The sequence below is a fragment of the Zalophus californianus genome, chromosome 8 (genome assembly GCF_009762305.2).
Source record: "Zalophus californianus isolate mZalCal1 chromosome 8, mZalCal1.pri.v2, whole genome shotgun sequence".
Classification (NCBI taxonomy): Eukaryota; Metazoa; Chordata; class Mammalia; order Carnivora; family Otariidae; genus Zalophus; species Zalophus californianus.
In genome coordinates this window covers 20,540,786-20,554,569 of record NC_045602.1, presented here as the reverse complement: position 1 = coordinate 20,554,569, position 13,784 = coordinate 20,540,786, and the positions used below count along the sequence as shown (strand labels likewise).

General features: G+C 49.6%; 1 protein-coding gene across 5 annotated transcripts in view; it reads right to left on the bottom strand.

Moving 5' to 3' along the window:
* Positions 1–13,784, bottom strand: part of EFR3B (EFR3 homolog B) — an 88,411-nt gene that overhangs the window by 49,229 nt on the left and 25,398 nt on the right. For 4 of the 5 annotated variants that reach the window (XM_027622825.1, XM_027622828.1, XM_027622829.1 and 1 more), the window contains exons 2-3: positions 2,804–2,880; positions 1,638–1,765 (exon numbers count right to left, since the gene is read on the bottom strand). In XM_027622825.1, coding sequence (XP_027478626.1) covers positions 1,638–1,765; positions 2,804–2,880 — 205 coding nt within the window. The remainder of the gene's footprint in view (positions 1–1,637; positions 1,766–2,803; positions 2,881–13,784) is intronic. The other variant, XM_027622830.1, reaches the window with a different exon arrangement.

The window sequence follows — 13,784 nt, the reverse complement described above, 5'->3', positions numbered from 1 at the left end:
TTATTATGGGGAAAGCATGTTTATAAACATACTTTCTATTGAATAGATAACATTTCACCAAGTGAGAAACATCATAATTCACTGAACTGTTTTTCTCTTATTGGACATTAATTTCCACTATTTCATTATTATAAAAAACACTCTAATGAACATCTCTGTGTGTAAAGCTAGTTTATATTTAAGATTGATTTCTTGGGATAGAAAAATAGAAAAAGAATTTACTGGATCAAAGGGCATAAATGTTTTTGAAGACTTGACTTATATTTCAAAATCATGGTCTAAAAAGGTTCAATCAATTTGCACTTATTCTAGAAAAGTATGAAACCGCCCCTCATGTTGCCATTCCTTGGTTAGTACTGGAAATACTTTTTTTTTTATCAGTTTGTTAAGTGAAGATGGTATCTTAGTATTTCAAGCCACATCTTTGATTATAAGTTTATTGACTATCATTATTTCTCCTTCCTCTTTCTGTGTATTGGTTATTTGGGGCCCTGGCTTCACAGTTTTTAGTGACTCAGGTCCCCACTCCAGCCCCACCATTTGTTATATGCTACTAATATGTGAGTTTGAATCTTTTGTCTTATTCTTTCAAAACACTTCTTTTTGGTTGTCTTTTAAATTTTGATGGCTTCTTTTTTGACATCAAAATATTTAAATTTTCAAACAGTTAAATCTATTGATCAGTCATTTTCATTTAAGATTTCTTTTCTTTACTAAACATAGCAAGTCCTTTCTCTCTCAGAAGATTGATAAATATTTCATTTATGTGTATTTTTAATGGACAAATTAAAATCTTCTCACTAGAATGTAGATGGTTCCTCTCTGCTTTTTTTTTAATATTTATTGTTTGATTTTTCTTTTTTTTTAATTAGAGAGAGAGGTGGGTGGAGCAGAGGGAGAGGGAGAAAGAGAATCCCAAGCAGGCTCTGTGTCCAGCACAGAGCCCGACGTGAGGCTTGATCTCATGACCCTGAGATCATGACCTGAGCCAAAATCAAGAGTCGGACACTTAACCGACTGAGCCACCCAGATGTCCCCCCTTCCTTGCTTTTTAAGACTGTAAGTTGCTTGGTTTGATGAGAATAATGGCAGATTCTAGACTAGACCAACTTTTCTTTTTTTTTTTTAAAGATTTTTTAATTTATTCATTCGAGACACGGAGATACAGAGAGAGAGAGAGAGAACACGAGCAGGGGGAGAAGCAGAGGGAGGGGGAGAAGCAGGCTCCCCGCTGAGCAGGGAGCCTGATGTGGGGCTTGATCCCAGGACCCTGGGATCATGACCTGAGCTGAAGGCAGACAGTTAACCATCTGAGCCACCCAGGCGCCCCTAGACCAACTTTTCAAGGCCCTAGACTGTGGGTGAGCGCTTCTGGATAGAGACACAAGGGGAAAATGGATGCTAAAAGAGGTGCTCCTAGGAAGCCAACGTCCCCTTCTTCCTGCATCTTGGCAACGGCATCAAATTTTACCTGCCATTTGAAGAACACATGCAACCCTCCCTCAGGCCCAGTCTCCGTTTTCCCTGTCTGTTCAATGACTAAGGCTACTATCATTTTCATAAAGGGACCCTGTGTTTTGCCCTAAAAATATAACATCACTTCTGAAAGTGTCTCTCTCACTTTCTCACACTCTTACCCATAGCGATGACGACCCACATCACGGATGAGCCTCTCAGAGAGGTAGGCGCCAATTCGGTCCAGCTTCTCTGGAGCTGAGAGGGCGTAGAAGGTCAGCTTCTCCATGTTGGTCTTCACCAGGCCATCCTGTAAAAGACAGGCCATCATGTCTCACCATGACCATTCCATGGCTAGAAGGGTTCAAGTCTAAAGGTAAATAATATGTCAATTTAACCATCATTTTGCAGAGTTCCATTATGTATGTGACAAACCCCCCATGTGGGGTCAGGGATACAGAGATGATTAAAACATGGTTCCTGCCTCCCAGGAACACATAGCTTAGCCCATAGTGTGCCAGCTGTAAACTAGAATAGTGGTATAAATGTATATATTATATATGTATGTATGTGGATATATATGTACATGTATATATACATGAATGTATATATATGCACATGTGTATAGGTGTGTATACGTGTGTGTATGTGTGTGTGTGTGAGAATGACAAGGCTTCACTGAAAGCAACTCAGAATTAAAATGTGTTCGATATCTAGCACCAAGACGTGAACAGGAAGAGAAAGCAGCTCAGCAGCAATTAGGGAATTCTCCAGAGGATGCTGGAAATGTGGCCCTTCAACTGTCCATCAAGAAGACATCATTGATTTCCAGAGAGCAAGTCAAGAATATCAGATCCTCACATTTCCAAAACCACACAACCCGTAATGCAGCCTGAGCAGGGAGTGGCGGCCTGGAAGCCGAGAAGCCAGGCCTCCTGCGTGCACACACCCAGACACCTGGCAAATGCCAGAGAGAGCCACAGAGAAGACCTGGGCTCCTGAGCCAAAACCCAAGAAGGGCAGTGCTCACGCGAAACAGCAGGGAAAGAGTACCACCAAGAGAGTTAGCAGTTCTAGGAACCATCGCTCAGAGACACGAGGGAGAAAGATGTCGCAGTGGTATGGCAAAGGCCCACAGCGTGCCAAAACCAATTTCCCGAGCCCCCTGCAGATCCTGACTCCAGACAGATCCAGATCTCTGCAGCCTACAGGCCCCTGGCTGCCTCTCCCCACTGATAGGAGTCTGAGCGGGCCCACGGGTGAGGGGCCCGGGAGACCGCGCTTTCCCCCTGCTGCCCTGGGCAGGGTGAGACGGTGGGAGGCGATGCCCGGCAGAGGTGTGACCCACCTCGGGATCCTCTGGGAAGATGTTGTCAACCAGCCTTTTGTACCTGGGCCGTAGAGCGCCACAGCAGCCACACACACCTAGGACAGCAACAAGAAAAACCCGTGAGCGTGTGCTGGGGGGACCTGGGAACCAGGCCAAGGTGGCTTGTAAGGAACCAAACCCAGGCCGGAAAGCAGAAAGATCCCTCCCCTCGAGTGCCCTGGGGTGGTCGTCTCCCACCCCTTGCCCGCATTCCACACCTTTGGCCCTGGTGCTTCGCGTCCTTTGCCGGGGGTGGGGGGGTGGGGGGGTGGGGGGGTGGGGGGTGTCAAGCATGGTGATGTGTGTGTGAACATGAAGCCAGGCCATGGAGTGGCACTTTGAGGGCTGGGGGCTCACCTAAAGGTCAGGTGCTACCCCTGGACACACACACACACACTCTCTCTCTCTCTCTCTCTCTCTCTCTCTCTCGCGGGGGCAGGACTATAAACCTGCCTCCTGCAGCCCAAGAACCTCCCCCCCAACCCCGTGTCCTGGGAAGATGGACACAGCTTGAGGGGTGCTTATTCCTCCTACGCCCCCCACTGACATCTCACTTCTTTCATTCTCCGCTCCTCAATCTCCTCTACCATCCGGTCCCCTGGGGCCTTTTCCATTATAGAATGTTATGTGAAATCATGATAAATTAACATTACCATGAATTATTAACACCTGAAAATGCATCTTTAATGCAGGGTGATGGGGGTGTTTCAGGGTGGGGCGGGGCCCTCAGGGGCCAGCCAGACCGTGCGCGGTCCCCCATGCCAGCCCCCCCACCCCACGAGGCATCCACCAGCCTGTGGCAAAGCGAGAGACTGAGAACCATGTGGTGCATTTTAGAAAGCTGAGTCTATTCCATGTAGAAGGCTGTCTGACATGACCACTTTCTTTGTCTTTGGGTGCTGTGAAGTGTTGTTGCTAGGAAATCAGTAATCATAGAACAAACCTTGGGGAAGTAAAAAGCTGACTCTTGTAAGTCCCACCATAAAAACTGTCAGCGGACAGAGAACACAGAACCGTCTGGGATCCGATGCTGTTCCACCTTCCTCCTGCCTCAGGGATCCCTCCTTCTCATCCCCGCCGCACCCCTCCCTGCCCGGTGCGGGGGAGTGGGCACTGCGGGGAGGAGCCAAGGGGAGGGCAGGGAAGGGCCTGGGAAAGTCCACCCCCCCAAAATAATTGCTCCCTCATTCTCCCAATTAATGCTTAATTCTGCTTGTACAAACTCTCCAGCTGAAATGCAAATGCACCGCGGAAGGATCAAGCCTATGGGCCATTCAGAAAAGAATGAATTACTTTAGTGGGAATTACTTGAATCGCACAAAGAGCTTTATAGCTGCGGAGAAAAGCGGCTCTCTCGGACTTTTGAGTGGGAGGGGGTGCGGGGCGGCAGTGCCAGGAGGAGGAAGGAGCGGTGATTTGGGCCTCGGGGTGACTCCGGTACAAGGGAACAGGTGCTCTCTTGGAGAAGCCAAGGGGCACGCCGAAGGAGGAAAGGATATCAGGTAACTGATCATGTCACCCCTCGCCCGCCTCGCGGGCAGCTGTGCACCCCTAGCCTCCCACCTGCCGGTGCATGAGGAGGGCTGCAGAACCGGTCCGCGGCTGCAGAGCCAGGCCCTCCAGGTTCAGTTTCGCTGTGTTGGCCTGGCCTCTCCTCATCTCCTCTCTGCCCATGGCTGGGAGGGGGTGCTCGGGCTCTGGACGCCAGCGAGGGCTAGTTCTCCTGATGGAACAGTGCCCAGCGGTGGCGTTCTCTGTCTCGGGCCTCCCAGCCTGGGATTTAAACCCATGTTCCTTCCCCCTTCGGCCACCCTGCCCTCTGCCCAGTGCAGCCGTCAGCACGCTTCTCCCACGATGTCCACGGGACATGCCCTACACTCTCCCGGCAGCCTCCTTCATCACTGTCCCCAGACCAGGAGCACCGGCCATTTATGTTTTAAGGGAGTGAGGAAAGATTATCACAGAGAAGCTGGTACTGCAAAGCCCCATGGCCAGCCCCTTCCTCAAACATTTCTGAGAGGCCTAGGAGGCAGGGCCTGCACGGGACAGAGGCCAAGCTCCTGGCTGTTAGAAACTCAGACTTGTCGAGAAAGCACAAGCCCATTTTGGGTACTCAGGGCAGAAAGCTCTGTGCAGGGACACCAAAGGGGCTGGGGGCTCCTGGTGCTACCAGTGGGGACCCGAGCCGCCTCCCAGAGGCAGCAGGCCCGGCTGTATCTCGGTCTAGGGACATTGGCTTGGTTTCTTCCCAGTAAAACCAGGGAGCCTGTTGGTCTCCTGCTCTCATGTCTCTAGAAGGAGTGTGCCTCAGGCGTCCCTTCTGCCCCAGTGCCTCCTTCGCTAGCCCACAGGCCTCTCCCTGGAACTCGCCCCTCCCAGCAGAGGCCTCAAGGAGCCACCGGGCAAGGCCCTGGTGAGAGCTAGTCACATTCAAGGCCCGAGGGCACTGGTCCCACCAGACAAGGAGAGGTAAGAAGAGAGGAGAGCAGGCGCCCCCCCATCTGCAGAGCTGCCATTGCTTCCAGGTCCTTCCTGACTTCCGTCCTGGTGCCTCTTCCTGGTCTGTTCTTCCTTTCCGACCTCCTCAGACCCCTTGAGGGCTCATGAGGCACAGTGGTCAACAGCACGCTTTTCTTTCTTTCTTCCTTTCTTTCTTCCTTCCTTCCTTCCTTCCTTCCTTTCTTTCCTTCTTTTTTCTTCTTTCTCTTTCTCTTTCTTTCTTTTTAAAGATTTTATTTATTTATTTGAGAGAGAGAGAGAATGAGAGAGATAGAGAGCATGTGCATGCAGGAGCAGGGGGAGGGCAGAGGGAGAAGCAGACTCCCCGCTGAGCGCAGAGCCTGCCGCAGGACTCGACCCCAGGACCCTGAGACCATGACCTGGGCGGAAGGCAGACGCTTAACCGACTGAGCCACCCAGGCGCCCCACAGCATGGCTTCTCGTTAAACCCCAGCACTGCCACTTCCCAGATGTGTGACCTTGAGCAAGTAACGACACTGTGTTTGTGAGTGTCCTGGGCTCATGGCACAAGGCCATTAGGAGGTCAAAGTGAGTTGCTGGCTGCAAAGCCCTTGAAGCAGGGCCGGGCCTGGTAGCTCCCGGTGAAGGCTCACTGGTAGTGTACTCCCCCTGCATTCCCCAGGCCGGAGCAGCCGTGCCCCTGCCTAGCTGCCAGCGACTCTGTGCTGGCTGGTACATCTTAGCGGGGCTTTCCCCACTGACCACTTGCTCAGCGACAGCAACCAAGGCCGGTGCACACCCAAAGGCCTGAGCACCGAGACTCAAGGCACGCTCCTTCAGACCAAACCTCACGGACCTGTGGGTCTGAAACGTGTACCGCTTGCCTGAGACAGCTCGAGGCATGTGCAAACCACAATACCTTGACCTCCACCTCCGGTGACTACCCAGCACCTTCCTGAAGCCAGTGTCCCCCAACCGTCTTGCCTCTGCAAACCCCAATGCAGATGTGACAAGCCAGGCACTCCCACAGCAGAGCAGAGTCAGATGCTGATGAGATAAAGCGAGAGCGTTGCTGGAGAGAATCCCCAGGACTGGCCCTGGGAAGGTCGGTCACCGGCACAGCACTTGTCGTGTGCTGAGACAGGGAAACAGAAGGGACCCCACGAGAGAAAAAGCTGTTCTTTTTCCTTTGCTTCTTTTTGGGTTCTATTCTTGTTAGGATCTGCACTCCTACTCCACTTTAGACATGCCTTGTGAGGCAAACAGCATATGTCCTCCTTGTAAGGGGCAAGGAGCTAATGGATTTCTCTAGAATAGATAACATCTAAGGAAGGACCAGGTGAGAATGACCAGAGGAAGCTATCATCTGCATATTCCAGACCACTGTCAAGGCCCCCTGGCTCCAAGGAATAACACCTGGGTCCTCGTCTTTGTTCTAACCAGTTCCTGGATGCCTGAGAGGACAGGGACACCAGACCACTGTCCTTAACAAAAACCCGCAGACCCCGCAGAAAAAGAGATTCCTGCTCCTTTCCTTTCCAAGTCTCCTGGATGGTCCATCTGTATCTGCTCTCTCTCTTCAATAAACTCTGCTTTCGCCTCCTGCTGGCTTGTCCCAGCCTGCCAGCATCACTGTGGCAGAAGCAAAGGTGAACTTCAATGAACTGACAAGTCTGCGGGGCTAGAGGGGGAGCCTCTGGAGAACAGGGCTGCATTCCCCAAACCATGTTCCATGGAACACTGGTTGTGAGACACTAACAAGCACCACTCAGGAAAAGGGTCTAAGGACAAATCAATATATGAAACTGCATGTGCCAAATCTCCCAATTTCAGATTCACAGTACAAATTAGCATATTAGAAAGTCATAAGGTAAAGGAATCTGTTGAAATTTGGTCAAACCAACATCTCATTTTTTTTTTTTTTGCAATTACAAATATCACCATGATGAATACTTTTAACATTCTTTTTCCAAGGCATATACAGTGCCTACCATAATGGGATAGAAAGGTATACAATGCTACGAATGTAGTACATTGGAAACGGTGCTAATTTTAGAGTCAGAAAAGTACTGGGTTCAAGTCCTGATTCCGTTGCTTTGCACTCTGAGTTCAAGTCCCAGTTCTGCCATTTTATCTTTGAGACTGTTTCCTCAACAAGACAATAAGAGGAAAAGATTTTCCCTAAGATACAATGCTGTGACTGAAGTCCCAGAATTTGCCACAGATTCCAGAAAGGAAGAGATCACCTAGAGTTCTGATGGTTGGGTCCAGGGCTTCTCAGAAGAGAAGGAACAAGATGTGGGGTAGGATATTCACACAGGTGAAAAACACAGTGGGTGCTTTCGTCTTCATGTGCCTGGCACAGTGCTAAAACACTGTACTAGTGTTAACTTGTTAAACTTTACAACAACCCCACGGGGTGGTCCTATTTTATCGCCATTTTACAGACGGGGAGACTGAGGCATCCAAAGGTTAAGTTACCTGCCTAGAGTGGCACAGCTGATAAGTGGCAGACCAGGATTTGAACCCCCAAAATCCAGGGGCCATGATGTTAATTACTATACCAGGGAGGGGAGGGGTTGGCACTATCAAGGAGGTAGGAGAGCCAAGAGCTTATACAGAAAGAGAGGAACCACCAAGACGGTGCATCCTGACGGGAATTGGAATACGTCACCCCAAAATATGCCTCTTTGACATAAAAATTATTTTGAACTGAAGGCAATCAAGAAGGAGTAAACGTAGAAAAACCTCCCCCTTTTCTGCATAAAGGTAGAAATGCAGAGAAGGCACCAGAGGAATCCGCAAACTTTATTAAGCTAACCCATATCTTCCTAGTTACTTCTTCACCATTTACCACCTCTAGCCCAGACCCCTTTGTCTTGTCAATTCTTCACAAGTTTCTGTGTCTTTGCCTAAAAGATATGAAAGCTTCCTGCTCTGGCCTCATCTTAGGGTCTCCTTCTCTTGTGAAGGCCCCCAGGTTCCTGTAAAACTTCAAATCCGTGTGCGTTTGTCCCGTTAACCTCTGTCAGTTTCATTTTCAGACCCAGCCCTAAGAGGGTCAAGGAACACCTTTTTCTCCCCTAAAATCTCAAACTGTAAAGGGCACAGGAGTCATCTGGGGAATCCACTAAAATGCAGATTCTGGTTCAGCCTGCAGGGATGGCACCTGAACCCCTGCATCCCCGCCACGCTCCCAGGTGCCACCGCCCCTGGTCCATGGACCGCACCGGGAGTGCGGGCTACCAGAGCGCAGTGGTTAAGCATTTGGGCTCAGGGGTCAGACGGGCTTAGGTTGAAATCCCAGCTCTTCCCATTTCTGACCGACCTTGAATAACTTACTTAACCTAGAACCAAGTTTCCTCCCATGAAAAATGAAGAGGGTAATGGGTCCTTGCCGGGAGGCTGTGGCGTGGATTAAGTGATAACTCAGCTCCCTGCCTCCTCTCTCTTCCCCAACTTGCTTGACGGGAAGACATGGGCGGCCCGGCTGGGCCAGCCTGAGGACAGCTTCGAGCAACAGGCCAGACAGTTTAGGTTTTGCCGGAGCTACCAGGGAGCTCTGGGAGCCTCGTGAGCAGGGGGTGACAGTGATGATCAACCTGGGGGTGGCATGCAAGACCGGACTCAGAGATTTAAGGCAGAGATGAGTGAGTGAATCCCCCAAGGTCTGGGGTAAATGCCTGAAGTGAGGGATGCCATCCGGATGGGAGCAGAAGGGGCAGAATTCACAAGACTGGAGTGGTTCTGTGGGAAGGAAAGGAGGGTGGTACCAAGTAGGACTGAGGGCTTTCCAGTACAATGATGGGAGAGCAGCAACACCCTCGGCTGAACGGGGGAAGACAGGGATGGCTGGGGCCAGGGCAGCGGGGACATCAGGTGGCACTGTCCAGCAGGCAGCCAATGAGGAGGGCAAGGGCTTGCGAGGGAGACCAAGGCTGGAGCTCTGAGGCTCGTCAACCCAGACACGACCAACCATCAGTGCTATAAGACAGGATCTGATTGCTCAGGGCAAATGGGCAGGGACAGCAAAAGGCAGAGCCCCCGAAGACGGCTGCCCTGTCCTTTCCCTCTGCTATTTTCTTCCTGTTTGCCCTTCCCACTTCTTTTCTGTAAAGCATTTCACCTTTTCCTCATTTCTCTCCCCTTCCTTAAGGCCCTCCAACTAAGTAAGGCATTTGGGGCCTTCAGGCTGCTTACTTTGGTCCTAGAAACATGCCTTTATTAGCACCCTGGTAAAAATAAAAATTCCATCTCAGTGATCTGATTATCTAATTCCCAAGATGCTAGTAGCTGATAAACAGTCTTCCAGAGGGCATATGCTTCTTTTAAAAAAAATCTCTAGCGTCAAACAAAATAATCTCTAACAGTGGAATCTTGAAGGCATGGGGCAGGGGTAGGGTGTTTATATGAGGGAAACCAGAATACAGGTGTCTGTAAACTGATCTGCTGTGTTGGACTCAAGTTTTTTGTTTGTTTTTTAACCCTTTACATACCCAGTTTTAAGGAAAATCAGCTAGAGAAGCAAAATTAATAGGCCTGTTCTTTTGGAGAAGAAGTATAGAAAAAGCTATTCATTTTTTGTTTGTTTTTAAGCAACTACAAGGTGACTTTCAGAAGAGGATGGGGTGGACAACCATGAGGCCATATAGCTGACCCTATCCTGATTGGAGGAAAGAAACACAAGAACAGATCACCGAGGAAAATAAACCTAACACTATTATTTACCATCTTATCTGCTCCCGGTTACAAAGGGACCAGTCATATAACTAAAGAGATTTTTTTTTTGGAATCTCAGCCAGAGGGCAGAAAGCCTTGAGCAGCGCTCTGCACTTCCTGGGTAAGTAATCAGAGCCAAAAGCAGAAGATAAAAGTCTCCTCTCTGATAAGGGAGATGTCTGGCAAGGCTCAGTCAGGACCCCCTGGCCTCTGGGTGCCAAGGCAGCTCCGGAAATGATACGAACCCACGGGCACCGCTAGAAAACTTCCAAGCAGGAGAAGGTGAATTCAAAGCAGCCACAACCCAACCAGGGGTAAAAAAACCCTCAAAGAACAGAAGACATTTAAAAGAATTTGAAAACAGTTCATTGCCTCAAGAGAGTCAGTGATACAGTTTTGTATATTTCTTTAATCCTGCTACTGATGGTACTTATTCCTAATGTGAGTACATAGAAGTAGGTGGACTTTAACTCACAGCCATGTGCCTGTAAAAGTACCTTTTAAATTCTGAGCCATTTTATTTCAAGGCAGAAGTACTCTCCCCCAGGGCTCTCTCTTACTCTTCAGGGATTGCATCTAGCAGATCTAACCACAGGATGCTAAAAGTAAATTTATTACAGATCCTTTTCTGTCACTAGGACCTGTCTTGCCTAATATTTTTATACCTATTTTTTTAAAGATTGCATTTATTTATTTATTAGAGAGAGAGCGCTCATGAGGAGGGGTTGAAGGGGAGGGAGAGGGAGAGAATCTTTTTTTTTTTTTGATTTAAAAAATGTTTTAAATTAACATATAATGTATTATTTGTTTCAGGGGTACAGGCCTCTGATTCATCAGTCTTATATAATACCCAGTGCTCATTACAACAGATACCCTCCCCAATGTCCATCACCCAGCCACCCCATCCCTCCCACCCCCCCTCCCCTTCAGCAACCCTTAGTTTGTTTCCTGTGATTAAGTCTCTTATGGTTTGTCTCCTTCTCTGGTTTCACCTAAAAGGGAGAGAATCTTAAGCAGACTCCACGTTGAGCACAGCGCCCCACGTGGGGCTTGATCTCACTACCCCGAGGTCATGGCCTGAGCAGAAACCAAGATTCGGCACTTAACCAATGGAGCCACCCAGGCACCCCTATACCTATTTTAAGAAAGTGAGGGAAAAGTGATATAGCCAACTTCACTAGCATGTAGCTGTACTGGTTACTGAAAAATCACATCAGTAGGGATTAACAGTGTGCAATGACAGGATTTCAGTGGCCTTCTTGAACCTGAAAACTCTAAGAATAGTTAGACCTGCCTCAGCGGCCCCCTGCCCCTCCTGCCATCTCCCTATGGCTTTTTCTGCCCCAATTGCACGACCCTGACTTGGGGCCCTTGCACTTAATAGTTCCCCATCTGGAACATTCTTCCTATTTCCTCTTGGCTCCCCCACTTTTTCCCCTTAAGGTCTCTGCCCAAAATACCACCTAAACAGTGAGAACTTCCCTGACCCCCATTCTCCTTTAATTTTCTGTCCCTGACTCATTCTTCTTCACAATACTTTTTTTTTTTTTTTTAACCAATTGACACACTTCATATGTGTCTACACTCTGGCTCCCCCACTTGCAGATGGATACCTCAGGAGCAAGAACCTTGCCTGTTTGTCCCTGCTGAATCCCAGAGTCTGGACAGGGTGTAGCTTTTGAGGGAGGGGGTTGATGGCCATACATGTTTGCTGAATGAAGAATGAGCGTGTGGGGACGCCTGGGTGGCTCAGTCGGTTTAGCGGCTGCCTTCGGCCCGGGTCATGATCCCAGGGTCCTGGGATCGAGTCCCACATCGGGCTCCTTGCTCAGCAGGGAGCCTGCTTCTCCCTCTCTCTCCCTCTGCTTGTGTTCTCTCTGTCAAATAAATAAAATCTTAAAAAAAAAAAAAGAATGAGCGTGTGACTGGGCAGAAAAGGAATCATGAATTTCAAAGTCAGTAAGGGGACAACAAAAGAATAGAGGTCTAGGAGGGCCTCGGGGGAAATGTGCCTGTTGGAGAAGCGCTGACTCCAGCCCATCTTCTGGGGTCGCCACCCCCTGTGCCTCACTGGAGCCAAGCTCCCTCCAGGGGTGAGGTGGGGAGGGGGTGCTTTGGATGGTGGGTAGCCTGGGGTCAGTGTACCTTCTGCCCTGCCCCTGTGGCACGCTGGCCTCTGGCCTGCTAGCCCTGGCATGACGTGTGGCTGAGGCCCTGACTGCTCATCAGAATCACCCCTGAGTCTCAGGAGGGGCCCGAGGTGCTCCTTTTTGCTTCTGGTGTGCGGCCAGGGGGAGAAGCACTGGCCCAGCTCTTGGCATGTGGTGGCAGATCTCACAGCTGCTGGCAGTCTCTGGGGACTCCCTGGGGAGTCCAGCCTCTGGGGACAGCCTCTGGGGACCCCTCACCTTGTCTGCCATCAGCATCTGTGTCCCTGAGACTCCTATACTCTGCAGCCTGTTTCTCCCTTTGCTTGCTTGCCTGATGATGTTTCCTCCACTGATCTGTCCCCTGGATAGGAGCTACCCACTAACCAGGGCGATGGGTGGTCTGAAGCAAACAAACAGAAAATCTCAAATGCCATACACATATCACTCTTTTCAACATCCAGGGCCCTTGCTCCAAATTCCCCATTAACACATCCCCCGTCAGATGCCCTGAGATACAATGTTCATTCCTTTGGAGTCCTTCCTGTCCTTCATCACTGCCCCAGCTTCTCATGGGCTGATCTTTAATATCTCAAGAAAATACCAGGGTTTACCACCTACTCTATGCTTAGCACTACAACAAGCACTTGACAAATATTTAATATAATACTCAGAACAACCCTGTAAGGTATGTACTATTATTCTCATTTTACGATAAGGAGCAGGATCAGCGGGGTTAAGTGCCCTGCCTCAGGTAACACAGCATGTGACTTTCTACTATGAGGCTCCTCGAATTCTCCCAACACTTTCCCAAAAATATATCCTCAGCAATCCCTCAGGTTCATCCCGTGCTGTCTTTGGCCATCGCCACTATGCTAGGGTGCCTGCCGGACACCTGATATCCAGTCCTTGTAAATGCCCCTTGGCCAGTCTCCTTGCTCAGGTCATTCCCTGTGTCGTTTTGAGGCAAATCTATGTTTGCTTTAGTTTGCTTCACAGCCAAGCAGTTAGTGTGGCTAGCTCATTAAATGTCAACACTTAAACTTAGTATTCAACATGGGGTGGCCCATCAAGGTGGCGGTGGGGGGGGCGTGCTCTGTCTTCATGTCCTTCCCCTGCCATAGGGGGGCCTCTCGCCCATGCTCTCCTCCTGGGACTGCTGGCTCAGCAGCCAGAGGTCACATCAGCTGTGACAAGAGAGGGAGGTCTGAAGAGGAGCAGATGGGGAGGCACTTAGTTATAGAGAGTCCTGCACCTGCTGATGAGAGGGTGTTTGGGTGACAAGGACTGTGCAGAAGCTGCAGATGATGAAGGGGCAGGAATATCAGAACCTCAGACAGAACCAGAACCTTGAAATCATCATTTTGGGTGGGTGCTGGCACCTGCTGGGTCTTCCTTGAAAGACCTCCCTTAATAACAACTCCGGCACTAGGCATGACCTTCCACTCTTCAGCTGTGTTCTTGTACTGTCTCACACACTCTTCTATCACCGCTTGCTCGGTCTAAGTGATCTCAGTGGCTCATATTTTCTTCTCCCCAGATAAACTAAATTCCTCAAGTCTCTTTCCTCTGACCTCAGTACAGTATCCTGAGCCCAGCAGGACCGGAGGAAAGCTGCTATGACGTGTGATGCC